The sequence below is a fragment of the Triturus cristatus genome, chromosome 1_1, assembly GCF_964204655.1.
Source record: "Triturus cristatus chromosome 1_1, aTriCri1.1, whole genome shotgun sequence".
Taxonomy (NCBI): Eukaryota; Metazoa; Chordata; class Amphibia; order Caudata; family Salamandridae; genus Triturus; species Triturus cristatus.
In genome coordinates this window covers 1,260,934,205-1,260,961,405 of record NC_140579.1, presented here as the reverse complement: position 1 = coordinate 1,260,961,405, position 27,201 = coordinate 1,260,934,205, and the positions used below count along the sequence as shown (strand labels likewise).

The 27,201-nt window shown below is 45.1% G+C and overlaps 2 protein-coding genes across 7 annotated transcripts in view; both read left to right on the top strand.

Annotated features, from left to right (window-relative positions):
- LOC146871926 (uncharacterized) overlaps positions 1-27,201 on the top strand; it is a 519,066-nt gene that overhangs the window by 107,555 nt on the left and 384,310 nt on the right. The window lies entirely within an intron of this gene.
- LOC146871927 (uncharacterized) lies at positions 15,277-18,141 on the top strand. Its single transcript, XM_085599794.1, has 2 exons — positions 15,277-15,389; positions 16,200-18,141. Exon 2 carries the CDS (start codon positions 16,203-16,205, stop codon positions 17,613-17,615), a length of 1,413 nt encoding a protein of 470 aa, XP_085455920.1. The 5' UTR covers positions 15,277-15,389; positions 16,200-16,202; the 3' UTR covers positions 17,616-18,141.

The window sequence follows — 27,201 nt, the reverse complement described above, 5'->3', positions numbered from 1 at the left end:
TCTTGGTATCGCATATGAGGAAACACTTCAAGCTGATTTGTTTTTTGTTGATTCCAGAATGGAATCTCCTCCCATCTGATGGGAATTTTACCCATGACTGCATTGATGGTTACTGGACTAATTCCAGGTGTAGCCAGTTGTGGATGTATAGCTTGAGCAGCCCATACGGGATTTATCATCATTGTTCGCATGACAAATTGTGTCAAACATATGTATATTATGACTAGACCTGTGTAGCAGGTACATAGTTGTGCTGCTGTCAGATTTGTAATGTCTGGGTATGGTACATAACCAGCTAAGACTGGCCATGTTGCTCCCGCACTGCTGAGGGGACCTCGTCTAACTTCATTTGTTGTGTGAGATAGCATGCCTACAAACCAGTTTTGGTGTTCTTGATATGTTAGGGGTATTTCTAGTGCTTCATAAGCTGTGTAATTGTTAGGTGTTGCAGCTACAGTGTAAGCATGAAAAAGTCTTGTGTTTACATTTATTCCTGGGACTGTATCCCATGAATAGAATATCTCTGTCCCATATGCTTTGTGGGCCTCAACCACAAAGGTAATGTCTCGGCCCGCAATGGGTAGTCCATGTTGCTGTAACATTTTAGTAACTGCAGGTCTGCAGTTTACCGTTATGTTAATTAGTTCTTCGGCGGCCATTTGAATATGTGGATCAAAGAGGGTACCTCTACAGGGTGATCATTTGAAAGGTTCAAGCTTTAACCCCCTACAGCCAATTCATAGGAGTTGCGTACTCAGCTGAGGAGGATTTTTCCCTAACTCGAAGAACGTCTCCGGTTAAGAGGTGAGTAGGGGTCTTTGGGGACACAGAAAAACCCACTCAGGTGATCTATCAAAGAAGAACCCAAGCTAGAACGTTGGTGGTGCCATGTAGTACAACTTATACTAATGGTGCATTCTCAGAATATGACAACCCTGACTTCCAAAGGAAATTGTGGTAACAGATCTAGAACCCTTTTGTTTGGTTACTTATCCATACCTGAAAAGATACACAAGAAATACTCAGCAAGGTGTTTCAATATTTTTGATGCATTGTGATTCTTGTATAAAAAACGTGTGGTGCAATAATCAGTAGAATGAAACATTACGAGAATGGTGAAGAAGATAAACATTTCAACAATTGTGCTGTAACAGAGAATATAGGCTTGTACATAATTACTGTATTATATCTAGGGCTCCCGGTTTTATGGTGTTTATTTATTTAACGTTTCCGTCTGTATTTATCCATATTTATTTTTTGGTAATTTTATCTGTATTTATACACATTTATTTTTGTTGCAAGCAAAAGACAACGCTGCAGCTAGTTTTTTTCACATTTATTTAAATGCACACTGCACACTTGCACTCAGGTGTTATAGGTTTAGATATATTTATAAATATGCCAAATTAGGTAAAAACAATACATTCATCTGAAAACTTTGCCAAAATAATTTTATGTGAACGTTGGCCTAAACAGAACTTGAGTAACTTGCATTAAAAAATCTTTACTGTGGGGCTGTACACCCCAGGCACCAGAGGGGAGGATATAACTCCCTTTTTGTAAACAGGCTTTGAAATCCTTTTCTTATCTAGTCACATTTTCTGTGCACTTAAAGACAGAGGTCAAATGTCAAGCTGTGTCTTCGAGGGAGCAAAGCATTCTGTTTTTTCATTGCAGAACAACTTCTTCCTTATATTTTTTTAAACGGAGAATATCATTATTTTCCATCATACACTATGATAAATCTCTGTTTATAAATTGCTAAAACGCAAGTTGAGTGTTCATATTTTTGAGGGGAGGAGGAGGGGGCGATACGTATTATTTCAACATAGGAAACATTTCCCCCCTCCCCGGAGCAAGGACACAGAACAATGGAACTCGACCTGAAGGTCTTGGAGCCCTTTACCTGAGCACCAGCTGAATTTCATCTGGTCATTTGCATTGTTTAGCAGCATGTGGAAATTAAGTGATATGCCGAGAATCACATGATGCTTTGCCGATGAACAGACCTCAATGGAAATGTCGCTGGGTGGACAGTAACAAATAATAACATTTTGCACAGCGAACTTAGCTCTTGTACAGAATGTTCAAGGTAGTTGATAATACGCCTACAAAGTGGAAATTTAAGCAAAGCCATTTCAGAGAATATTACCCTGAATAGGCACGCAAGCAAATGTGTGTCAAATGTCAGTCTGTTTTTAAGAAAATGAAGCAGTTTAAAAACGTGAGTGTGTAAAATGGTGTTGTTCCTACCGGGGCCTAAAAATTTGACCACATGCAGTTCCATCAAAAACTCAGCATTCTCTCACCAGCCTACATCACAAGTCAGCATTCTAATCAAAAGGCATCAACACTGTCATTAAAATATTATCTATTTCTATAAATTGGAGTGAAAACACTTTTTAACTGTTTTGGTACTTCTAAAAGTTTTGCACATAAGTTAAGCCTGTCTGCCCTATGCCATAGCTATTGGGGCTGAGCTCAGGGTTAAATTAACAAAACCCTTACTGGACCAAACAAGAATAGTGCCATTATGACTTTTGGTAGACTACCTTCCATCCCTATTAATATTCCACTTTGTCACAGCTTCTAGTAGCTTGTTGTTCCCAGTAGATTAACAGGAAGTCAGCCAACTGACCCTTGGAGTCCACTTCTTTGTTCTAGGTTCAAGTGGGAGCAGGTCCATCCTTTCAGGTCTCTTCAGAGATCTGACCAGCAGGAGCAGTACTTCTTCTGTGCTCCACAGGTCCAGAATTGTTCTGAAGAGGTCAGTCCAGGGGTGCCACATTTATGCCATGCACTAGCCTGTGGGTGGGTCTGACTCCTGACCCTTCCCTAACCTATATGTAAAAGGTTCCAAGGGGAATCCCTACCCACGTTTGCAGCAGTTCCTGTGTGCCCTTAAGACTTGTGAGATATCAGCAGGAGACTGGTTTTAGCAAAAAATGTCTCCTGGTGAGAGGTTTTCTGAAATCACACAGAAGTAGAAAAAGTGAAATTTCAATTAATTTTGGGAATTTCACTTAAGCTAAAGTTTGGAAATGATATGAGTTTTACCAGTGTAATAAAATCTGTCCAAAGCACTGAATGAGCTTCAACTAGATTCTAAATGTTGCAGATATGATCAAACAGACTGTAATACTGGTGGTATTTTGTAGACCTGCGTACATTTTAATGTTTTCTGGAAACATAGTTGGAATGATGAATTGATGTAGGATGGATTGTCTCCTTTCTGACTGTAGCAAAAATGAGTATGATTAATAAATTGAGAACTCTACATGTCCCACAGTATGATGATTGGATAAAAGAAATATGCAGACAGACACGTTTGAAAGATCAACATAGAAATCGCACGATCAAAAATGCATTGAGAAAATAAAAAATGTATACTTAACAAGCATGGAGAGTGTTCACTGGAAATCCTCTGTAGGCTACTTCAAATCTCTTAAAATAAAATATTACTGATTATTCTTTCCATTAAGAAAATTAGTATGACAGAATATTTGTAATAACCGAAGAGTGCAATAGTTATAAGTTAAACATATATTCTGCTTTACGGACCACCCTTGCTGAAGTGGCTAAACTTTCTTTTTTATGGAACGTTTTATACAGATTTCTCAACGGCTCCAAAGTTATTAGCAAAACAAAAAATGTCCTTCCTGTTCTTCCAACCTCACTATACCTGCACAGTGGCAACATATATACATCATCTTTACACCTGAGAATGCTGAATACCGCTTATGAGCCCACTGCCAGTCAGCGTTCAAGCACGGCCAAACATCAAACACCAACTCTCCTCTCCCTAAGAAGAAGGACGGCACTCTGTTCCATGTGATTCAAATAATTTCTTTAATTTAAAAGGTTACAGACCAGGCCCTGATATCTTCTTATTTATAATGTCCTTTATGCAGTGATTGTCAAATACAATTTACACCATTAAATAAAACAAACAACAGACATTTTACAAGCCACAGAATGAGTCACAGTTGGCCACACTCCCTATCAACAAACAGGACACACCAGGCAAGCAATCTCAAATGTACCAGTACTACAGTACTACATGTAAGTTCCACAAGAAGACACATGACTACAGAGAGATTCACATCACAGAATGCCTCTAGGTGACAGGGATCCTATTTCACTCAAATACATGGGAGTTGATTCTCAAAAGTAGTACGAGTATGGAATTTACTACTATATGAGTACTCCTTTACATAGCTTTGTGAATCATCACTAAAATGTTCAACTCTCTATTTATAAAAGTGCAAAATGAGCAAAGTCCTTTATATGAGTACTAATTTCATAGGAATATTCTCAGAATATTCCCATTGTATTCCTATTTTACATCTTTTGAGGTCAATTTACAAAGGCATGCACGATTACATAAAAGAGTACTATATATGTTCTTCTTTAGTAGTTCAAAATGCCTTTGTGAATTGGCCCATTGTCGCTCCTCACAATAAAGAGGCATAGAAATGGCTGATATTATAACTAATTTTATCCTTGATCTTTCCTTAACAGAGACCTGTATAAGTGACTATTCAACCCTTTTTTTAGTATACTCATACTTGAAAACAATTCTAAAGTCTAGTAAAAGATAAAATAAAAATAAACATGCATAGGGCTTGCAATTCTTTACAAAAACTTAGAGCAAAGCATTACACATGCCACTGAGACACATAGGTGCCGATTCCGATCCGTTAAAAAAATTCCCCGTACGAATCGTATCCGGATTTTTTTATGTACGAATCGTACAAGTCCCGTACAAACTGGCAAGTATGATTCGTATGTTAAAAAATCCATACGAATCGCATTGGGAAAATTCCCCGACACGTCCTCGGGTCGGAAAAAGTGTCCGCCACGTCCCCGGACAGTTTTACGTACGAATCGGTAAACTGAAGTCCGAGCGCGCAAGTACGATCCGTCCCGTCCGTCCGAATGCACAACCGTATGGAAAAAACACTGTACGGAGCGAACTCCCATGGCAACCATGGAGACGTCCAAACATGTCCCCCGTAGGTATGGTGCGGACCACGCACCTTACCTACGGGTGTGGGGGTACGCTCCGTACCTACGGGGGTGGGGGTACGCTCCGTACCTACGGGGTGGGGGTACGCTCCGTACCTACGGGGGTGGGGGTCCGCACTGTACCTACAGGGGTGGGGGTACGCTCCGGGGGTGGGGGTACACTCCGTACCTACGGGGGTGGGGGTACGCTCTGTACCTATGGGGGTGGGGGTACGCTCCGTACCTACGCGCTGGGGGTCCGCACCGTACCTACGGGGGTGGGGGTACGCTCCGTACCTACGGGGGAAGGGTGGGGGTACGGTGCGGACGTGTAGGAATGGGGGTACGGTGCATACCGGGCCCTCTTTTCGTCGTGCATCGCGGCGTACTTAGCTTTTCCGGCACTTTTTGGGTCCCGTAAAACTTTTGCCGTACGAAGTGCTGTGGGTACGAATCGTACTTGCTGATCCGTAAAACGCTGCCTGACTCCGTGCGAATGTCGCGTACGCGGTGTCCCGGAACCGATTTGTGGTTATCTTTTAGCCGGTCGATGTTTTTTACGATTCGTACGGAAATGGTGTTTCCGTACGAATCGTACTTGCGGGTTTGTAAGGTGTTTTTCCCGGGTACGAGTCGGACGGAGAAAACGCTCCGTCCAACGGTTCGTACCCGGGTTTTACAGGATCGGAATCGGCACCATAATGTTTACATTAATGTCAAATAGCCTGCATAGCCACAAAAAAACAGTTCACAACTGAGTTATGCGCTAGCTCAGACTCGTAAAACTACTGAAATTTACAGTTATTGTTAGCAAGACACACAACACACACCACAAATAACACCATCCGTTGCTTTTTTGTTTGCATACAAAGAGAGTCCTAGTCTTTTGTGACCACTCATGGGATAATGATGCCCATCTTTCTACAATGCCAAATCTAAAATAAATGATTTTTTGTTATATTTTGGGCATCTATGAACTGAGATGGTGATACCTGGATATGTAAGGCAGAATCAATCCCGGTGTAGTAGTGGTTAGTACTTGACATAAAAGAAAAATTAATATTTGAGCACCAACTGCTAATAAAAATGATCTGAATGTTTATAATGAAAATAAGAAATGGTTGTTTGAGGAATAGCTATGTTTCTTCTAAAATGAAAAGCTCATTTTTGATAATGAAACAGTGTAATTTAGGCTCCATCTTTATTTCTCACAATTTTACAATTATGAACGCATATCTGACATTATATTCACTGTGTTCCTCAATGTGTGTGAAATGTTTAAATGTACTAATGAAAGGTAATCATCGTGGGGATAAGAGATTTACATACAAGTGTTATGATGTTTAGTTGAAACATGTAATCTTGTGTTCCTTTATTGACGTTTTACACTTTCAAGTTAGATTTGTGTATGTGAAATCATGTATTGGAAGTTCATATTACCAGCTGAGTTATCTTAGCCTGACTGCAGGCCTCAGTTGAAAAACATTTAGCCTTGCCAGAGTATTCTTTGTTTCTCTTGCAAGTACATTACCACGCTTCTTGTTAGTTAGAAAAAGGTGTATTGTTTGTATTAGACTGTTAATAGTGAGGCCTGAAGGGAAGAACTTGGCAGTGACCATGGAGAATGAATGGTCAAAAGAGACCTTCTGTTCATCATGTGCCAAGATGTCAAGATGTTCAAGGTCCTGATTACAGTCCAAGTTTCAATGCAGTGGGAACCTAGGGAGGTTGTAGATGCTTCTCTCGAGTAACAACTTGCTTGGTTCCTGGTGGTGTGAAAGGATATAAGGATGTATTTGAAATCCCTGTTATTTTAATTGGTGTTCCCACAGTTAGACAGTCAGACTGCTTTTAGACTTGGAGATGGACAGACCTCTCTGCTTACCTTATCCCTGCAAGTGTGAAGCTTTAAGCTAAACATTTTTTCCCTTTTTCCAAGACTTAGACAGAAGTCTATATTATGCTGACACCTCTATGATCTGAACATGAACTGTGGTTAAAGAGATTATTTAGTGTTCTGAAATGAAAATTCTATTTGTGATTGTTGATATTCTTGTTGAAAAAAAAGTGTTTCAGGGCTCTCTGAGATTTGATTAGGGGAGATGTGAGTGTTCCTGTTCGAGAGGGAGAAGAGGCGCCGCCAGAAGGCACGGCAGGTCATTATATGGCCAGAAATGTGGGCTCCACAGTGCATTTTGTCATAAGATTACTGAAAATGAAGGTGTTTGAGGTTCCATCGTTATGGCGCATTTAATTTAAGAATTATTGAAAATCTGAGAAGGGTATTGTACAAGATGACGCGCAGTATTAAGCACTCAGTGTCTGGGAACGTGCAACTCATATTAACGAAAAAGAGAGCTATCAAGCTAAAGTCAGAAAGCCAGGTGGGTTGCAGAGCAACAATGATACTGAGCTGAAATAATTGAAGGAATTAGAGTATACCCTGCATAGATGAGTGAGGAAACTCAGATGGAGAAGAAAAAGAAGAAAACAATTTGATAAAAATGAAAATACAGAGTGCTCAGGCAAAGATAGTGATAGTGATTCTAGTGACGACTTTATGGATGTGTTACTGCCAACCCATCCATCGCCTTAGAACATGACCCAATTTGAAGGGATGAGTGGTGCTGTTATTGGTGGAGACTCTGAGAGAGCCACCGCCCCAATGAATACAAGTCAGAACTGTATTGGAGAAAATTCAGGGAACCGTGCCCCTGTTAATGCTTCTAATGCCCCAGACACAAAAACTGTTCCAGTTACTATTGGTCCTGCAGTTCCCTTATATAAACCTGAGTCATCATGGATCACTACGCATGCTTTGATGGTTCCTACTGGAGTAAACACATGAACTACTGTTCCTGTTGCCTCTGGATGGGGGGGACATGAAGAACTCCTTTGGTCTTGAATATGGTGACTCCACCATATGTCGATAATGTATCATGGTCAAAGAATAAGACAGGGCTCACCCATGTAGAGGAACCCACTCAGAGGTCACAAAATTCTCATCTTTCTATTTGGAATTGACCTCAATATATTCCAATCAGTAGTTCCTGGGAAGGGATAACGGCCAGTACCTCTGGAGTCCAAAATGGTGTTAAATAACAGGAGTGAGATGATTTGATTAGGCTTATGAATGGGTCCTCCACAGAATGTGAGGGTTTGAGATTGAGCAGGGTACACCGAGGAGGAAGGCTGCAGTGGATGTGGTTAAAATTAAAATTAGAATTGAATGAGATGATACTAGTAAATCTTGATCCTTCCTTCTTAGATACCTATCAAGAAAATTAACTTATATACATGTGCATGCATGTTACTAAGCGTGCTGGACAAGCTCATGATAAGCTGTCTGATTTAGCTCGTGTGCATGATGTAGATTTGAGTAGGACTAAATACTTATAGAAAAGTTATCTCATATGTTTTGACGGAAGTGACATGACTAGTATGAGGACGTCAGGGATGAAAATTCAAATTAGGGAGTGTTAGACATGTTATCTTTAGGATGGTCTTTCCCCAGACTTTTGCCTTTTGCCTCTCATTTTTGCTGAATATTTTTGTTGGCCTTAGGACTCTGAGCACTCTACCACTGCTAATCAGTGCTAAAATGCATGTGCTTCTTCCCTAAGCATGATCACATTGGTGTATACCTTATCGGCATATTTATTGTACTGGTACGTCCCTTGTAAAGTGGTATGCCATATTCCCAGGGCCAGTACTTCAAATGCTACTAGTGGGCTGCAGCACTGATTGGGCCACCCACAACAGTAGCCTTTCAAACCTGTCCCATGCCTGCCACTGCAGTGCCTGTGTGTGCAGTTCACTGCTACTTCAATTTGGCATTTAAAACTACTTGCAAAGCCTTAAACTCCCCTTATAGTCAACCTTGAGGACAGGGTGCTATATAAGTAAAAGATAGGACATGTACCTTAAAGTTTTGCGTGTCCTGGTAGTAAAAAACTGCCTATTTCATTTTTCACTACTGTGAGGCCTACTCCTCTAATAGGTAAGCATTGGGAATTCCTTAATACACTATTAAACTGTAATTCCTGATCACAGAGGAGTAGCTTTTTATGTTTCATATCTTTGGAATGGGAAGCAAGTGTTTTGGAATACCCAGGTTGATCGATTTGTAAAGATTTCCCAGGTATTGTGGGTGAATTTGAATACCCTTTTGAACATTGTGATATTGACTGACTTATGGGCAGAGTGAAATTGACTAGACAGTGGCCAGAGAAGGAGCCTCAGAGAAATCCGATATCTCATGCCCCATGGCCTTTTGTCATGAAAAAGTATCAACAGGTGATTACCTTTTTGAAAGGGAAAGAGCTGGCGAAGGATATTGATTGGATTAAGCTTGACAGAATGACTCAAGAGCCTAAAGAGACTGTGCGTGCTTTTTATAAAAGATTGTTGTAATTGTTTGAACATCATAGTGGGGTGGAAAATCCTGAAGCTAAAGACATGGAAAGCTTTGTGTCTTGGTTTGTGACAGGGTTGAGACCTGAGATTAGTGTGATGATTCAACAGCATTTAATTTGTTGGCAAAAAAAGTCAATTGATGAGATCTTTAGGTATGCCAAATATTGTAGTGATAAATTGGTTATGAAACAGAAGCAGTTGAAGGAAAAGTTCAGATAAAAGCAGCACAGAGGGGAAGATAGAATCAACTGTAAGTAGGAAACGTTGGTCTTGTACAAGGTGGTGTACATCAACAGGGAGTCCCTGTGATGCAGGTGGAAATGGTTACCAATAGGGTAGAAGTTGTGGTGTCCCTATTGACTCCAGTAATGGGATCGATGTGGGAACATTGAAGAAATCCAATCCATATAATTATTGTAACAAATTGGGCTTTTGGAAGTGTCGTCTTTATCCCAACAGGGGAATGAGCGATAATCAGCTTGAAAAATCAGGGCTTGTGCAGACCCAAGTTAGCAACCCCGTAAGCCACCAAATGTGTCCTGACACGGTCTAGTGATGCAGATTCCTTAAAGCCCCTGTGTCTCAGTAAAACTTAAATGGCTGATTTAAACCCAACCAGGTCCCAAGTTTTAATCAGAGTTCCTTTCAGAACCAAAATCTATTTCAGCAACTTCCTGTGTTTGACTCCCTTGAGGGCTGCAATTCTGATCTGTCACAATGGTAATGCCTGAGGGGGGAGTAAGCTTGTGTACTTGGTGCAGTGTTAGAGGTATACCAGAGTGGTCCATTTGTGGAAGGCGAAGTGAATGGACACCCGTGTCATTTTTGATTGACACTGAGGCTACCTATTCCACTGTTAGAACACTCGAAGTTCTAAGCCTACCACTCTCTGGAAAAAGAATCCGAGTTGTAGGAGTTGCAAATAAAAAAGTGACAACCCCGTAACACAAGAAGTGCCTGTTAGAATAGGGACCTGTTAGAAAGTGGGGTCTCCAGTTGGCAGAGGTAGGTACCTTTGACCAGGTAGGGGCCCTTGCTTCTAGTCAGGGGGGTACTCTCCTGGATAACCCCTGCTCACCCCCTTGGTAGCTTGGCATGAGCACACAGGCTTATCTCAGAAGCAGTGTGTAAAGCATTTGTGAACACATACAGTGATACAGTGAAAACACTACAAATGGACACCACACTAGTTTAGAAAAATAAGTAATCTTTACTAGACTTAACACAAGACCAAACGACAAAATTCCACAATACTGTAATCCAAATAAGTCTTTAAAATGGTAGAAATAGCTTAGTTCAATATAGATGGTAAAAGCAACACTTTACTCTCAAACTACCGTGGACGCGTTACACAAAACAAACAAAAGAGTCGCAGGAAAGGTGATGCATCGGTTCCTTGCTTCGGGGGAGGTGATGCGTTGGTTCCTTACTGCAGCGCAGGGGAGGTGATGCGTTGGTTCCTTAGCGAAGAGGAGGTGATGCGTTGGTTTCTTACTGCGTTCCGGTTACGATGGAACAAGATGGCGCCGCGATGCGACGATCCGGTGCAATGCGACAAAATGGCGTCTTTGATGCAATACGACAACGTGGATGCGATGTGTGCACGCCCGACGGCGACTTGGTGAACTCTTGAGCCATGACAAGCCCTGCGACACGCTTCTCCGGTGATGTGACGGCGACCTCTGTGGCGGCGACACGCTTCTCCGGTGATGTGACATGCTTCGTCGGTGATGCGACGGTGAAAAGCTGCGGCGGCGATACGCTTCTTCCTCTATGCATCAAGCTTCCATCTCCCAGCGACACGCAGTCTTCAGAGGGTCCAAAACAACAGCAGGTACCTCACTGCAGGTAGGGAATTCAGGGGGAGCTGGTGGTGAAGCCTTTGTGTCCCTGAGACTTCATAACAGGAGGCAAGCTCAGCTTCGAGCCCTTGGAGATCTTCCTCAAGATAGTAAAAGTACACACAAAGTTCCTTTTCTCCTTTCCTTTGTAATAAAGTAACCACTGCAGGCCAACCCCAAACAGCAAACAGCACAGGGGCAGTCACCTCCTTCAGCTTCCTTGGTTCCTCTCCTTGGCAAAGGTTCATCTTGATTCCCAGAAGTGATAACAAGTTATGGGGTCTGGGCACCAATATTTATACTGCAAAATCCTTTGTCCTCTGAAGGCAGAGGGTGTCTGTGCCCAGCCAAAACCAGTTCTGTCCTCCCTGATGCAGCTTCCTGGTAGGAGGTGGAGACAGCATTGTTTGAGAGCAGACCTGGCCCAGGTAGCTAAAAGGAAATCTCCTCCCCCTACTCTCCATTCCATGAGGGCTCAGGTCAGTGAATAGAAATCTCCGCCCCCTACTATCTATTCAATTCATCCCAGCCCTGGGCCATCAGACTGCTGGAGCCAAGGCCCTCTCCAGCCCCCTGTCACTCACAAACCAGACATGGAATACACAAACCTAGCAGAGACATGCTTAATCGTTAGGCAAGAAAACACCTGCTTTCTAAAAGTGGTATTTTAAAACACAGAATGTAAAAATCCCCCGCACTAAAAGATATATTTGAACATTCTGACTTCAGGCATACTAAACTCGAATTTCTACCTTGTTCCCTGGGTCAGTTAGGATTATAAGATGTTATAATCAAACTGCCTATTCTGGCCTATGGGAGCAGGTAGCCTTGCAATAGTGAAAAACAAAATTGGCTGTAATTCACTATCAGGACATGCCACACACATCAGGGCATGTCCTACGTTTTACAAACAATGCACCCTGCCCTTGGGCCTACCTTAGGGGTGACTAATATATAGAAAAGGGAATGTTTAGGGACGAACAAGTGGGTGCATTTGCCAAGTCGACATGGCACTCACAGATTGTACACAGGCTCTGCAATGGCAGGCCTGAGCCACATTTTACAAGCTGCTTCTGTGGGTGGCACAACCAGTACTGCAAGCCCACCAGCAGCATTTTATTTACAGGCCCTGGGCACACATAGTGCACTGTACTAGGGTCTGACAAGTAAATCAAATAAGCCAATCATGGAGTCACGGATGTATGACGTTACAACGCATGCTATTACAACGCCTACCTTTACAACGCATTTTTTACAACGCAAACACTACTACAACGCAATACTTTACAACGAATACTTTTACAACGCCAAACTTATTAAAATACTTAAAAGTGCTTTTACAACGAAAACCATTACAACGTATACCATTACAACGCAAAATAAATATATTTTTTAATAAAAAGTTCAATAAAATCTGGCACGGGATGCAGGGAAATTAGGGGTTTTAGGGTGGGGAAGTGTATTAAAATGTGGAGCAAAACTGAACGTAAATCTACTGAAATGCATTACAAAATGTATGCTCGAGTATTAAAATGAATACTCGAGTATTAAAATTAATACTCCTATTTCCCCCAAAAATCCGTTTTCACACATTTCAAAGTTTTACACAAATAACGAAAAATTTAACAACAGTTCATATACATTTAAATCATGATTATATCAGAAAAAAACGGATGAAAACAGAAGACACATACACATAGTCGCCATTTTATCCATCTCACTTCTAAAACTTGTCCTACAACACTTTCTATGAAAACAATAGCAAAAGACATGTTCCAAAATGGATGCCAAAACGGAGCAAACAAATGAAAACTATACATCTGTTAATGATTTTTTAAATTATCATTTTCCACAGCAAAATAAAATATACTAAAAAACACAACGAACGCTGTTTTTAAAAAAATTTATAGTGACACTGACTAAAAATTATAAATACCAGGAAGACACCATTTTGCAATCAGTTGATTATCAACTACCAGAGAGACCAGACGTAAAAACCTGACCCTCTGACACCTAGACTGTGACCTCGACTGAGAGAACACTGCAATCCTTTGGAGAAGCATTGTTACTTTGCAACTACTAGTAAGTCACTAATATATTTTAACACCTTGTTTTGTCCTAAATCATGTTTTATTTCCTTACAAAATATGCTTTTAAAATATTTTTATTAATTTATAAAATGTACTGTTTCAATTTTTTTTTCACAAAAGAAACTTTAATATATACCAACTTAAAACATCTACTTGTTTTTCCTAAAACAGAAAGTTGTTTTTCTATCAAAAGCGAGATATCGTTTCCCTAATTTTCCATCACCTCAACGTAATCGACTCACCTTTGCTATTGTGAAGGTAAATGATTTAATTTTTTTTTTTCATTCTTTTAATTTAAAAATATATTTTTAGCATTAGCAAAAGTGTTGTATGGTATAGGGGTTAATATTATTTTTTTTGAACATTCACACTGCATCATAAACGAAATTGTGCGATGGTGCAGGGGTAACAATTACTAATATAACTCCAGGAAGGTGCAGCAGTAGGGAAAGTGTTGGATGGTGTAGGGGTGCAATTTACTATTCTAACTCCAGGAAGGTGCAGCAGTAGGGAAAGTGTTGGATGGTGTAGGGGTACAATTTACTATTCTAACTCCAGGAAGGTGCAGCAGTAGGGAAAGTGTTGGATGGTGTAGGGGTACAATTTACTATTCTAACTCCAGGATGGTGCACCAGTATGAAAATTGTTATGTAGTAATACTTAAATACAATCTCATAATTTCAAAAATGTAATCAAAATTTGCATTGGTCACCAACGTTGTGAAAGTGTTTAGTTTTTTCATTTTTTTTTTCATTTTTCCAGACAATTGTTTGCAACTTTGTTGTAAAAATCTGTTCAACACATAACTGAAAACTCCAGCCAGCAGGCCAATACCACAGCAGAAGCCTCACCAAGGAAAGAAATCCATAAAAAACAAGGTATTTTTAAACAACACTGTTATAAAACCATCAATATGTTAGTCAAACCATTTACTTATTAATTTTAATAAGATCCCAAAATGCATATAATAAGGGTTGTAGTTGGAATAACTTATTTTTCTAACTCCAGGAAGGTGCAGCAGTAGGGAAAGTGTTGGATGGTGTAGGGGTACAATTTACTATTCTAACTCCAGGAAGGTGCAGCAGTAGGGAAAGTGTTGGATGGTGTAGGGGTATAGTTTACTATTCTAACTCCAGGAAGGTGCAGCAGTAGGGAAAGTGTTGGATGGTGTAGGGGTATAATTTACTATTCTAACTCCAGGAAGGTGCAGCAGTAGGGAAAGTGTTGGATGGTGTAGGGGTACAATTTACTATTCTAACTCCAGGAAGGTGCAGCAGTAGGGAAAGTATTGGATGGTGTAGGGTTACAATTTACTATTGTAACTCCAGGAAGGTGCAGCAGTAGGGAAAGTGTTGGATGGTGTAGGGGTACAATTTACTATTCTCACTCCAGGATGGTGCAGCAGTAGGGAAAGTGTTGGATGGTGTAGGGGTACAATTTACTATTCTAACTCCAGGAAGGTGCAGCAGTAGGGAAAGTGTTGGATGGTATAGGGGTACAATTTACTATTCTAACTCCAGGAAGGTGCAGCAGTAGGGAAAGTGTTGGATGGTGTAGGGGTACAATTTACTATTCTAACTCCAGGAAGGTGCAGCAGTAGGGAAAGTGTTGGATGGTGTAGGGGTACAATTTACTATTCTTACTCCAGGAAGGTGCAGCAGTAGGGAAAGTGTTGGATGGTGTAGGGGTATAATTTACTTTTCTAACTCCAGGAAGGTGCAGCAGTAGGGAAAGTGTTGGATGGTGTAGGGGTATAATTTACTTTTCTAACTCCAAGATGGTGCAGCATTGGTAAAATTGTTATGTAGTAATAGTTAAATACAATGTCATAATTTTAAAAATGTAATCAAAATTTGCATTTGTCACCAACGTTGTGAAAGTGTTTAGTTTTTTTAAATTTTTTTTGTTCATATTTCCAGACCATTGTTTGCAACTTTGTGGAACAAATCTGTTCAAGACATAACTCAAAACTCCAGCCAGCAGGCCAATACCACAGCAGAAGCCTCACCAAGGAAAGAAATCCATAAAAAACAAGGTATTTTTAAACAACACTGTTATAAAACCATCAATATGTTAGTCAAACCATTTACTTATTAATTTTAATAAGATCCCAAAATGCATATAATAAGGGTTGTAGTTGGAATAACTTATTTTTCTAACTCCAGGAAGGTGCAGCAGTAGGGAAAGTGTTGGATAGTGTAGGGGTACAATTTACTATTCTAACTCCAGGAAGGTGCAGCAGTAGGGAAAGTGTTGGATGGTGTAGGGGTATAATTTACTATTCTAACTCCAGGAAGGTGCAGCAGTAGGGAAAGTGTTGGATGGTGTAGGGGTACAATTTACTATTCTAACTCCAGGAAGGTGCAGCAGTAGGGAAAGTGTTGGATGGTGTAGGGGTACAATTTACTATTGTAACTCCAGGAAGGTGCAGCAGTAGGGAAAGTGTTGGATGGTGTAGGTGTACAATTTACTATTGTAACTCCAGGAAGGTGCAGCAGTAGGGAAAGTGTTGGATGGTGTAGGGGTACAATTTACTATTGTAACTCCAGGAAGGTGCAGCAGTAGGGAAAGTGTTGGATGGTGTAGGGGTACAATTTACTATTCTCACTCCAGGGTGGTGCAGCAGTATGGAAAGTGTTGGATGGTGTAGGGGTACAATTTACTATTCTAACTCCAGGAAGGTGCAGCAGTAGGGAAAGTGTTGGATGGTGTAGGGGTACAATTTACTATTCTTACTCCAGGAAGGTGCAGCAGTAGGGAAAGTGTTAGATGGTGTAGGGGTAACATTAGAGGTATTGTATTTACTTTTACATCCTAATTTGTTTTTCTTCTCTTCTCTTTTCAGATAATGTCTAGTCTTGAAGCAGCAAAATACATTAAATCGAGGAAAGGAAAAAATTTATTAAACCATGGAGGATACATATATAGTAAGGAAAGAATACGTTTTCCTAGAAATCATTGGAGGTGTGTGCAATACTACACTACCCATTGCAGTGGCAGAGCGGTTACACTTGATAATTTAGTTGTGAAAACAACAGAACATAACCACTCTGCCTCTGCAATGGAGGTAGAAATAAGAGAAACTGTTAATGAAATGAAAGCTATTACAAGCACCTCCAATGATTCTACAGGATCCATTTTAAGAGAGGTTGCACAGCATGTCCCCAGTCATGTTGCTAGTAACATGCCTATAATTCCTAATTTGAGACGAATTATTCAAAGACAAAAGCAGGCAAGTAACATCCAATTATCTACACCACATACTTTTTCAGATATTAGAATTCCACATGATCTTTCTATTTCTTTTTCTGATGAACCTTTCCTTTTGCATGACAACCAAAACCCTCAGAAACGAATTCTAATTTTTAGTACCCCACGTAACCTTGCAAAGTTAGAAAATAGTGAAATTTGGATGATGGATGGGACGTTTAAAAGTACACCCCATCCTTTCACTCAAATTTACACTATACATGCCAAAATTAACAATAATGTAATTCCCTTAGTATATAGTTTGCTACCTGATAAGGCTTCTGCAACATACTCTGAACTTTTATCAGTTATTAAAAGTAAAACATCTCAAAGTCCTAGGAAAATAATAATTGATTTTGAATTGAGCATGATCAATGTGATCAATAAAACGTACACGGATACCCAAATTCAGGGATGTTTTTTCGATTTTTCCCAGGCTTTTTGGCGTAAATTACAAAAAACATCCCTAGTTGCAGAATATTCTCGTGATAGCAAACTACAGTTTGAACTTAAAAAATTAACAGCACTTTGTTTTGTTCCTCCCGATAGTGTGGACGAGTACTACACTGCTATTATAGAATCTGTTTATTATACAAGTAATGAAGAGAAATTGGCACCCATCCTAAATTATTTCGAGGACACATGGATTGGGCACCTAAGCAGATCGGGTCGCAGGAGGAAGCCACGATTCCATGTGGAGTGGTGGAACTGCTACACGAGCTGTTTAGAGGGAGAAGCAAAAACAAACAATGCCATTGAGGGATGGCATAACTCCTTCAACCATACAATTGGCAAACCTCATCCAAATTTCTACTCTTTTTTGGAAACTTTGAAGAAGGAGCAAAGTTTTCAAGAAATGAGACTAGCCCAAACACTTGCAGGTAGTCTAAACCCACGAGTAACTGTCAAAACTAAGGAAATGTCAGAGAGACTATTGGCTATATTACAACAGTTTACGTTGTGTGTGGCTCTAGACTACCTGGAAAATCTTTCTAACATTCTTTCTTTCTAAAACTAGTTTTGTACTTACTTTCTTGCTTTGCTTCAAATTTAAATATCCTTTACTTTCAATTGGCATACAATTATTTTTCAAACATTTTTTCAAATGTAAAAGTCGGGTCTCCTAATTATTGTATTTTTTTTTCCAATCTTCATTTTTTTCTAAACAACCAATGTTACCAAATCAACTTTTCCATAATATTCGACCAACTTTTCCAAAACCAAAGGCCAGTAAATAATTATTAGAAAACTTCATAAGTAACTACCACCCTTAAAATCCACAAAAAATCCAACTATTCAAAATTTCATAAGTCAATCCATTTTCCAAAATGCACATTGCTGCATAAACACCAAATTAATAACAATCTTTTTTATCAAAAATTAAGAATACGCAATTTTTTTTTTTTTTAAATGAAGATATAAATCATTAGTATTGGTTCCGAAGTTATGAAATCAACATTGTTAACAGTAACTTAAATTACTTTTACAGTTACTTACATTTTTTAATGAACCAATACATTTTCGCGACCCGACATAGGCATACATTAATGACATAAATGTGGACATGTTTTAAAACATTTTAAACATCAATTAGTTATTCCGCAACCTCTCCTTATTCTTTTTTTACTATTTATGTATCTTTTTAAAAGGTTTTATCTATAAATAAAAGTGAAAAAGTTTCCTACCTGGACGCAGATCAGCTTCCTGCTGCTTCCTCCTCCGATGCTCTTCAAAATGGCGCCTTACGTCTACGTTCACGTCATGACGTCATCGCGTGCATCAATGTTAAAAAAGGACTATTTTATTTACTTTTTCTCTAAATAAATGTTTATAAATATAAATAAATTATGTATATGTTTTGTAATAAATGTACATTATGTTATAAAAAACAATAAAACATAAAAGTTTTTTCTATGTTTTTTCTAATAAAGAAATATTTAATAAACCTTATTTGTTTACTGTTATTTATTTATAAAATTGTTATTTAAACATGTAAAATGTTAATTAGAATTTGTAAATTTACTAAGGTGCCGATTACGATCCGGTAGAAAAAATCCCCGTGCGACTCGTATCCGGTCTTTTTACCGTACGAATCGTACAAGTTCCGTACGAACTGGCAATCACGATTCGCATGGGAAAAAGTCCATACGAACCGCATTTGGAATCATTCCCCACATGTCCTCGGGTCGGAAAATGTGTCCGACACGTCCTCGGACGATTTACCGTACAAACGTGAAAAGTCAAGTCCGACCGAGGAATCACGATCCCACCCGTGCGTCCGAACTCACAACCGTATGGTAAAAACACCGTCCGCACCGAACTCCCATTGCAACCATGGAGATATGTGCCCGCATACGCGCCAAACACTCCCCCAGCACCCATACGTTCGAGTCGTACTCCCCGTTAATGTACACCCCCCCTGTATGTACACCCGTGTACGTGTCGAACCCCCACCCGTGTATGTACACCCCAGTACGTTCGAGTCGTACCCCCACCCCTGTACGTGTCATACCCCCGTGTACCTACAACCCAGTACGTTCGAGTCGTACCCCCACCCCTGTACGTGTCATACCCCCGTGTACCTACACCCCAGTACGTTCGAGTCGTACCCCCACCCCTGTACGTGTCGTACCACCGTCTAAGTACACCCCAGTACGTTCGAGTCGTACCCCCACCCCTGTACGTGTCGTACCACCGTCTAAGTACACCCCAGTACGTTCGAGTCGTACCCCCACCTCTGTACGTGTCGTACCACCGTCTAAGTACACCCCAGTACGTTCGAGTCGTACCCCCACCCCTGTACGTGTCGTACCACTGTCTAAGTACACCCCAGTATGTTCGAGTCGTACCCCCACCCCGTACGTGTCATACCCCCGTGTACCTACACCCCAGTACGTTCGAGTCGTACCCCCACCCCTGTACGTGTCGTACCACCGTGTACCCACACCCCAGTACGTTCGAGTCGTACCCCCACCCCTGTACGTGTCGTACCACCGTGTACCCACACCCCAGTACGTTCGAGTCGTACCCCCACCCCTGTACGTGTCATACACCCGTGTACCTACACCCCAGTACGTTCGAGTCGTACCCCCACCCCTGTACGTGTCATACCCCCGTGTCCCTACACCCCAGTACGTACGAGTCGTACCCCCACCTCTGTACGTGTCGTACTACCGTCTAAGTACACCCCAGTACGTTCGAGTCGTACCCCCACCTCTGTACGTGTCGTACCACCGTGTACCCACACCCCAGTACGTTCGAGTCGTACCGCCACCCCTGTACGTGTCACACCCCCGTGTACCTACACCCCAGTACGTTCCAGTCGTACCCCCACCCCTGTACGTGTCGTACCACCGTCTAAGTACACCCCAGTACGTTCGAGTCGTACCCCCACCTCTGTACGTGTCATACCACCGTCTAAGTACACCCCAGTACGTTCGAGTCGTACCCCCACCCCTGTACGTGCCGTACCACCGTCTAAGTACACCCCAGTACGTTCGAGTCGTACCCCCACCCCTGTACGTGTCACACCCCCGTGTACCTACACCCCAGTACGTTCGAGTCGTACCCCCACCCCTGTACGTGTCGTACCACCATCTAAGTACACCCCAGTACGTTCGAGTCGTACCCCCACCCCTGTACGTGTCGTACCACCATCTAAGTACACCCCAGTACGTTCGAGTCGTACCCCCACCCCTGTACGTGTCGTACCACCGTCTAAGTACACCCCAGTACGTTCGAGTCGTACCCCCACCCCTGTACGTGTCATACCCCCGTGTACCTACACCCCAGTACGTTCAAGTCGCACCCCCACCCCTGTACGTGTCGTACCACCGTGTACCCACACCCCAGTACGTTCGAGTCGTACCCCCACCCCTGTACGTGTCGTACCACCGTGTACCCACACCCCAGTACGTTCGAGTCGTACCCCCACCCCTGTACGTGTCATACCCCCGTGTACCTACACCCCAGTACGTTCGAGTCGTACCCCCACCTCTGTACGTGTCGTACCACCGTCTAAGTACACCCCAGTACGTTCGAGTCGTACCCCCACCTCTGTACGTGTCGTACCACCGTCTAAGTACATCCCAGTACGTTCGAGTCGCACCCCCACCCCTGTACGTGTCGTAGCACCGTGTACCCACACCCCAGTACGTTCGAGTCATACCCCCACCCCTGTACGTGTCACACCCCCGTGTACCTACACCCCAGTACGTTCGAGTTGTACCCCCACCCCTGTACGTGTCGTACCACCGTCTAAGTACACCCCAGTACGTTCGAGTCGTACCCCCACCTCTGTACGTGTCGTACCACCGTCTAAGTACACCCCAGTACGTTCGAGTCGTATCCCCACCCCTGTACGTGTCGTACCACCGTCTAAGTACACCCCAGTACATTCGAGTCGTACCCCCACCCCTGTACGTGTCATACCCCCGTGTACCTACACCCCAGTACGTTCGAGTCGTACCCCCACCCCTGTACGTGTCGTACCACCGTGTACCCACACCCCAGTACGTTCGAGTCGTACCCCCACCCCTGTACGTGTCGTACCACCGTGTACCCACACCCCAGTACGTTCGAGTCGTACCCCCACCCCTGTACGTGTCATACCCCCGTGTACCTACACCCCAGTACATTCGAGTCGTACCCCCACCCCTGTACGTGTCATACCCCCGTGTACCTACACCCCAGTACGTTCGAGTCATACCCCCACCTCTGTACGTGTCGTACCACCGTCTAAGTACACCCCAGTATGTTCGAGTCGTACCCCCACCTCTGTACGTGTCGTACCACCGTCTAAGTACACCCCAGTACGTTCGATTCGCACCCCCACCCCTGTACGTGTCGTACCACCGTGTACCCACACCCCAGTACGTTCGAGTCGTACCCCCACCCCTGTACGTGTCACACCCCCGTGTACCTACACCCCAGTACGTTCGAGTCGTACCCCCACTCCTGTACTTGTCGTACCACCGTCTAAGTACACCCCAGTACGTTCGAGTCGCACCCCCACCCCTGTACGTGTCGTACCACCGTGTACCCACACCCCAGTACGTTCGAGTCGTACCCCCACCCCTGTACGTGTTGTACCCCCGTGTACCTACACCCCAGTACGTTCCAGTCGCACCCCCACCACAACCTCCTAAGTACGGAGCGCACCCCATGCCCCAACATCACAACCGCATGTACGAGTCGTGCCAAGCCACACACAAGGACAGCACCGTACAACCAAATGGCCCATCTACACACCGTACACACGCTCAAAACGCACGTACACAACCAGGACAAAACAAAACAACACAAGAATACACTATTCGAATGGCACAAAGCCACTAAACATGGCCAACAAACACTCAAAAAACACACATTCACTGACCTGCAACTGCCAAAAACAAACAGAGGCCCTAAACACCACCACTCCTTATAACACACCCACCCAAAGTTCAAACACAGCCACACCCACCAATGGACCAATAAAAAGGGCCCACACACACAAACCATGAGCCTTTGCAACAGACTCACTGCTGCCAGACACCACAGACAACTTACAGCACCTTACTACAAGCTTCACCACACCTTACACTTGCACATCTCCACACAACCACCTTCACAAACACACCCTCATCACATTCACACACACACCTGCACAACCACACCCACACACCCACAACCATCCACACCCCCCCTCCACCATCCACACCCCCTCCATCCACACCCACACCCCTCACCATGCCCACTACCAAGAATCCAAAGTTCAGTAACCGAGAGTTGGAGGTTCTTGTCGATGAAATCCTCAGAGTCGAGCCACAGCTCTTTGGAACATTGGTCAGACAGACCAGCATTGCAGCAAAAACAGCCATGTGGCAGACCATCGTCGATGCTGTGAATGCTGTTGCGGACACCAGAAGGACCAGGCAGGAATGCCAGAACAGGTGGTACGATCTGCGGAGGAGGGTCCGAGCCAAGAGGCAGGAGGAACACAACCAGGCCAACGCCACAGGAGGAGGGCCCTCCCGCAGACCCGTACACTACCAGCCCTGGGAGGAGAGGGTGATGGCCATACTGCCGGTGGAGGCAGTCGAAGGATTAGAAGGACTCCGAGACCCGGGTGAGTACACAAACAACGCACCTCACATGGGGGGAACGGCATCCACAATCAAAATCACTAACAGGCACGCAACCACCCCAAGCCATCGCATGACTCAACCACACTCCATGAGCACGCACATGCCACTGCTGCCACCATGCCCCATGCACCCAGCTGGACAATGTCAAGTCACAGGCCACAGAAGACACCAACACATGACACGGTAACCCGGATGGCGGGAGGCTGGGCCCCAAAAATCACATAGTGCAACTCAGAAGCAGACAACAATGCCCTCTGCCCATATGGCCTAGGTCACAGCCAGACAAACAGTGTGTCCCAACACAGGAATGACTTGCCAGCAAATGGCGGACGCCTTGCATCAACACATGGGGGTGAAGGCACTGTTTTGCACATGACAGCAGCTAATGAACAGCCAACATTGTGAAAGAGTGGCAGCACACACCACCACAGCAGCAGCGCACAGACACACATCACACCCAATGGGTGCCTGGAGATCAGAAACAAACTCACATCAACAAGCCAAGGGCCTCTCAAAGATCTGCTAACAGTGTGTGCCCAGGAAGCTGGGCTGAGGTGACAGAGGGTGACACACAGAGGGAGGGAGAGGGGGACAGAGAGGGAGGGAGACGGACAGAGGGAGGAGGCTGACACACGGAGGGAGGGAGAGGGGGACAGAGAGGGAGGGAGAGGGGGACAGAGAGGGAGGGAGACACAGGGACACGGACAGAGGGAGGAGGCTGACACACAGATGGAGGGAGAGGGGGACACAGAGGGAGGGAGACACAGGGAGACGGACAGAGGGAGGAGGCTGACACACGGAGGGAGGGAGAGGGGGACACAGAGGGAGGGAGAGGGGGACAGAGAGGGAGGGAGACGGACAGAGGGAGGAGGCTGACACACGGAGGGAGGGAGAGGGGGACAGAGAGGGAGGGAGAGGGGGACAGAGAGGGAGGGAGACACAGGGACACGGACAGAGGGAGGAGGCTGACACACAGATGGAGGGAGAGGGGGACACAGAGGGAGGGAGACACAGGGAGACGGACAGAGGGAGGAGGCTGACACACGGAGGGAGGGAGAGGGGGACACAGAGGGAGTGAGAGGGGGACAGAGAGGGAGGGAGACGGACAGAGGGAGGAGGCTGACACACAGATGGAGGGAGAGGGGGACACAGAGGGAGGGAGACACAGGGAGACGGACAGAGGGAGGAGGCTGACACACGGAGGGAGGGAAAGGGGGACAGAGAGGGAGGGAGACGGACAGAGGGAGGAGGCTGACACACAGATGGAGGGAGAGGGGGACACAGAGGGAGGGAGACACAGGGACACGGACAGAGGGAGGAGGCTGACACACGGAGGGAGGGAAAGGGGGACAGAGAGGGAGGGAGACGGACAGAGGGAGGAGGCTGACACACAGATGGAGGGAGAGGGGGACACAGAGGGAGGGAGACACAGGGAGACGGACAGAGGGAGGAGGCTGACACACGGAGGGAGGGAGAGGGGGACAGAGAGGGAGCGAGACACAGGGAGAGCAAATCAGCCGTGTGGCATGTGCGAATGTCTGCTCGTCAGCAGGTAGACTGCGTGCATGTAGACAAGGGTGGCCAGTCCCAGAACCCCCCCTCTTCCCCATGGCAAAACACAGGGCCATGTCACAACCTGTTCACGAGCACAACGACAGCTACCTGGATCATATAAGTGTGTGGATCCACTCCATGTGCACATGTACAGTGCTACACGGAAGGCGCCAATGCATGGCTCGCCACACCTGCCCACTCCACTGCTGACTGCAGTCACACTTGACGCAGCAAGTAAGACCGTGCCACACATAGTTAAAGGGGCCAAAGTGGTGCCCAAGGGACACACCCATGCACAAGTGCACTGTGAGTGGAATGCAAGACAGATCCCAATTCCAAGAGGAAATGTCCCAACTTTGAAACAGATGAAACATGGATGTTGCATGGACCAAAATTAACATTGTCTCTCTCACACACAGGTCAACGTCGTGGTTCACCCCCCAACACTGGGGGGGAAGACTCACAGGACCCGGATCTGCGGGAGCCCGATCCCACCGGCAGCGACCACTCTCACCACTCTGTGGACGACCCCGACCGACCTGGCCCCTCTGGTGTCCAACCACCTGCAGCACCTGCGTCAGGTACAACTGTGCCAACCACCACCCCCACTCCTGCCACATCCCAGGAGACACCCAGGATCCCTGCCCCAACACCACAATGCAGCCAGGCTGCCCAGGAGGGATACGGTGTCCCGGGCACCCAGGAGGAGGCAGGCGACAACGCCAATGCCACCCCTCAGGGGTCCCGGAGACCCGATGTACCCACAAGGGCAGGCCAGGTGCAAGTGGGCAGGGGTGGTGGGAGTGGAGAACGGCGGAGGCGCGAGCCTGACCAGTTGGCTGGGGAACCGGTATTTGCCCATGTTCGAAACATCATGGACACATACCGGCAGGACACCACGGGCATGGCCCAGGTTGTGTCCACCCTCAATGAGATCAAGGGGACCCTCGATGAGATAAAGACCCAGCAGGCCCAGCAACATGCGGAGCAACATGCCTGTCTACTGCGACACCAACGGAGGATGGAGGACAGACAGGTTGAGCAAGTGACGGCGTTCCAGGGGATTCACGATACACTCCGTCGGATGGCCGACAACATGGCCGACCCTCCCTGTGCCAGAAGGCGGAGAACATCACCACCCACAGGGAGGGATCAGGAGGAGGAGGAGGAAACATCCGATGGAGCATCCCAGACGTCGTCACGGCCTGCTGCTGAGGGTCCCCGCAGGAGGCCGGGTCATCCACGGAAAGGACCGTGAGGGTCGGCGCTACATCACCATCTCCCAGGACACCTGGCCTGGCACCTGGCCCACTGGAGCAACAGCATCACAGCATCAAGAGACATTCTCTGCCACATGGCCCTGCTGGTCACTGGCTGACCAATGTTGACAAAGACTGTGGCATGGACTCTGAGGATTTCAAATGGCAAGGACACCAACTCCCCTACTGAACTTTGGATTCCAAAATCCCGGAAAGCCCCTCACTTTGTCCCCCCCCCCCATAATAAATCACACTATGAAGAGTAGATGCCTGCTGGTTGCATTATTACCTAACATGTGTCTTGTAAAGTCTAAACATGCCTGAGTCATCTTTTGTCTTCAACCATCCACACCCTGGGGCCTGAGTCTGGCACAGGACACATGGGTCACAGTGTATTAGGCAAGACAGACATGGAGCACCATACACACCCGTGATGGGCCCAACCAGCTGAGGGGGTGGCCGAACAACCGTGCTGACAGACACATTGAGTACAGCAACAGTCATGCGCAGAGGTCAGGGATCCAGTCCAGTGTCCTGGGGGGCACCCAGGTATGTGTAGACAGGTGGCAGAACCATGTCCTGCAAGCTTGAGTCCGGTGGATGCAGAGAATGGGGTCCTGGACAACGTTGCATGCATGGGGATGGCACATGTCACAATACCCACACAGTCATGGACATCATGCCCAATACACAGTCTCAGCCCACACACACAGCTTGCATCTTGCTACTCGACACATTGACACATAGCCACAATCAGGGAATACCATGCCAGACATGCTGGATGCACCGTGGCAACACACCAGCATTGACTGAGAAGAGGCACCTTGGATGCATAGGGACACCTTTATTAGTCATGTTTTCGGGATTGCAGAGGCAACTTGAAGTACACATGAACACATCATGTGGAGTAACATGTGGGTCCAACACTGGCACCCCCCTTCTGCAGCACAAATGCGTGTTCGCCATGGAACTGGCACACAAGCGTCGGCTAACAGCTAAACACCCACAGCTGCTCACGGAGAGCCTGCCATACACCATAGATCTGCTGATGTGGAAGTCCCACACCATGTCAAGCCAATGCTAACCGTATGTGTCCGAGGGCAGTGTCACACACATTGATGCCATCATCACAATCCCCTATCCCATCACTGATGACTGTCAACCAGGCAGACCATCTATTCAGGTGTACACAGCTGCATGTCGTGTCCCATGGTGATGCTACATGGCTGCAGAGGAACCAAACATCGACAGGGGCAGTGTGCATACATCGTGAACAACTGCCACACCCAATACACCCCTGATGCATCCCTTACCCTATGGAGACTTCCAAACTTGTCCGTGCCTGTAACGCTGAGTCAGCCCACGATGACGTGTCCATGAGGAATAGCAGTGCCACAACAATGCAAGCAGCAGACGGCATGCGCAAGTACCTGGGGAAGAGAGACACACAAGAAGTCAGCCACAAAAAGCACAGCCACTTGCATGTGCATTTACTCAACACATGTATGGATGACAACATGCTAGGTCACAATTATGACTGGGGAAATACAACCATCACTGCCACCATCATTCCAGTGACACACCCACACACACCTCTGACTCACGTGCCATACATGCAGGTGGAGACACACATCACAACACATGCCACACGGGGACC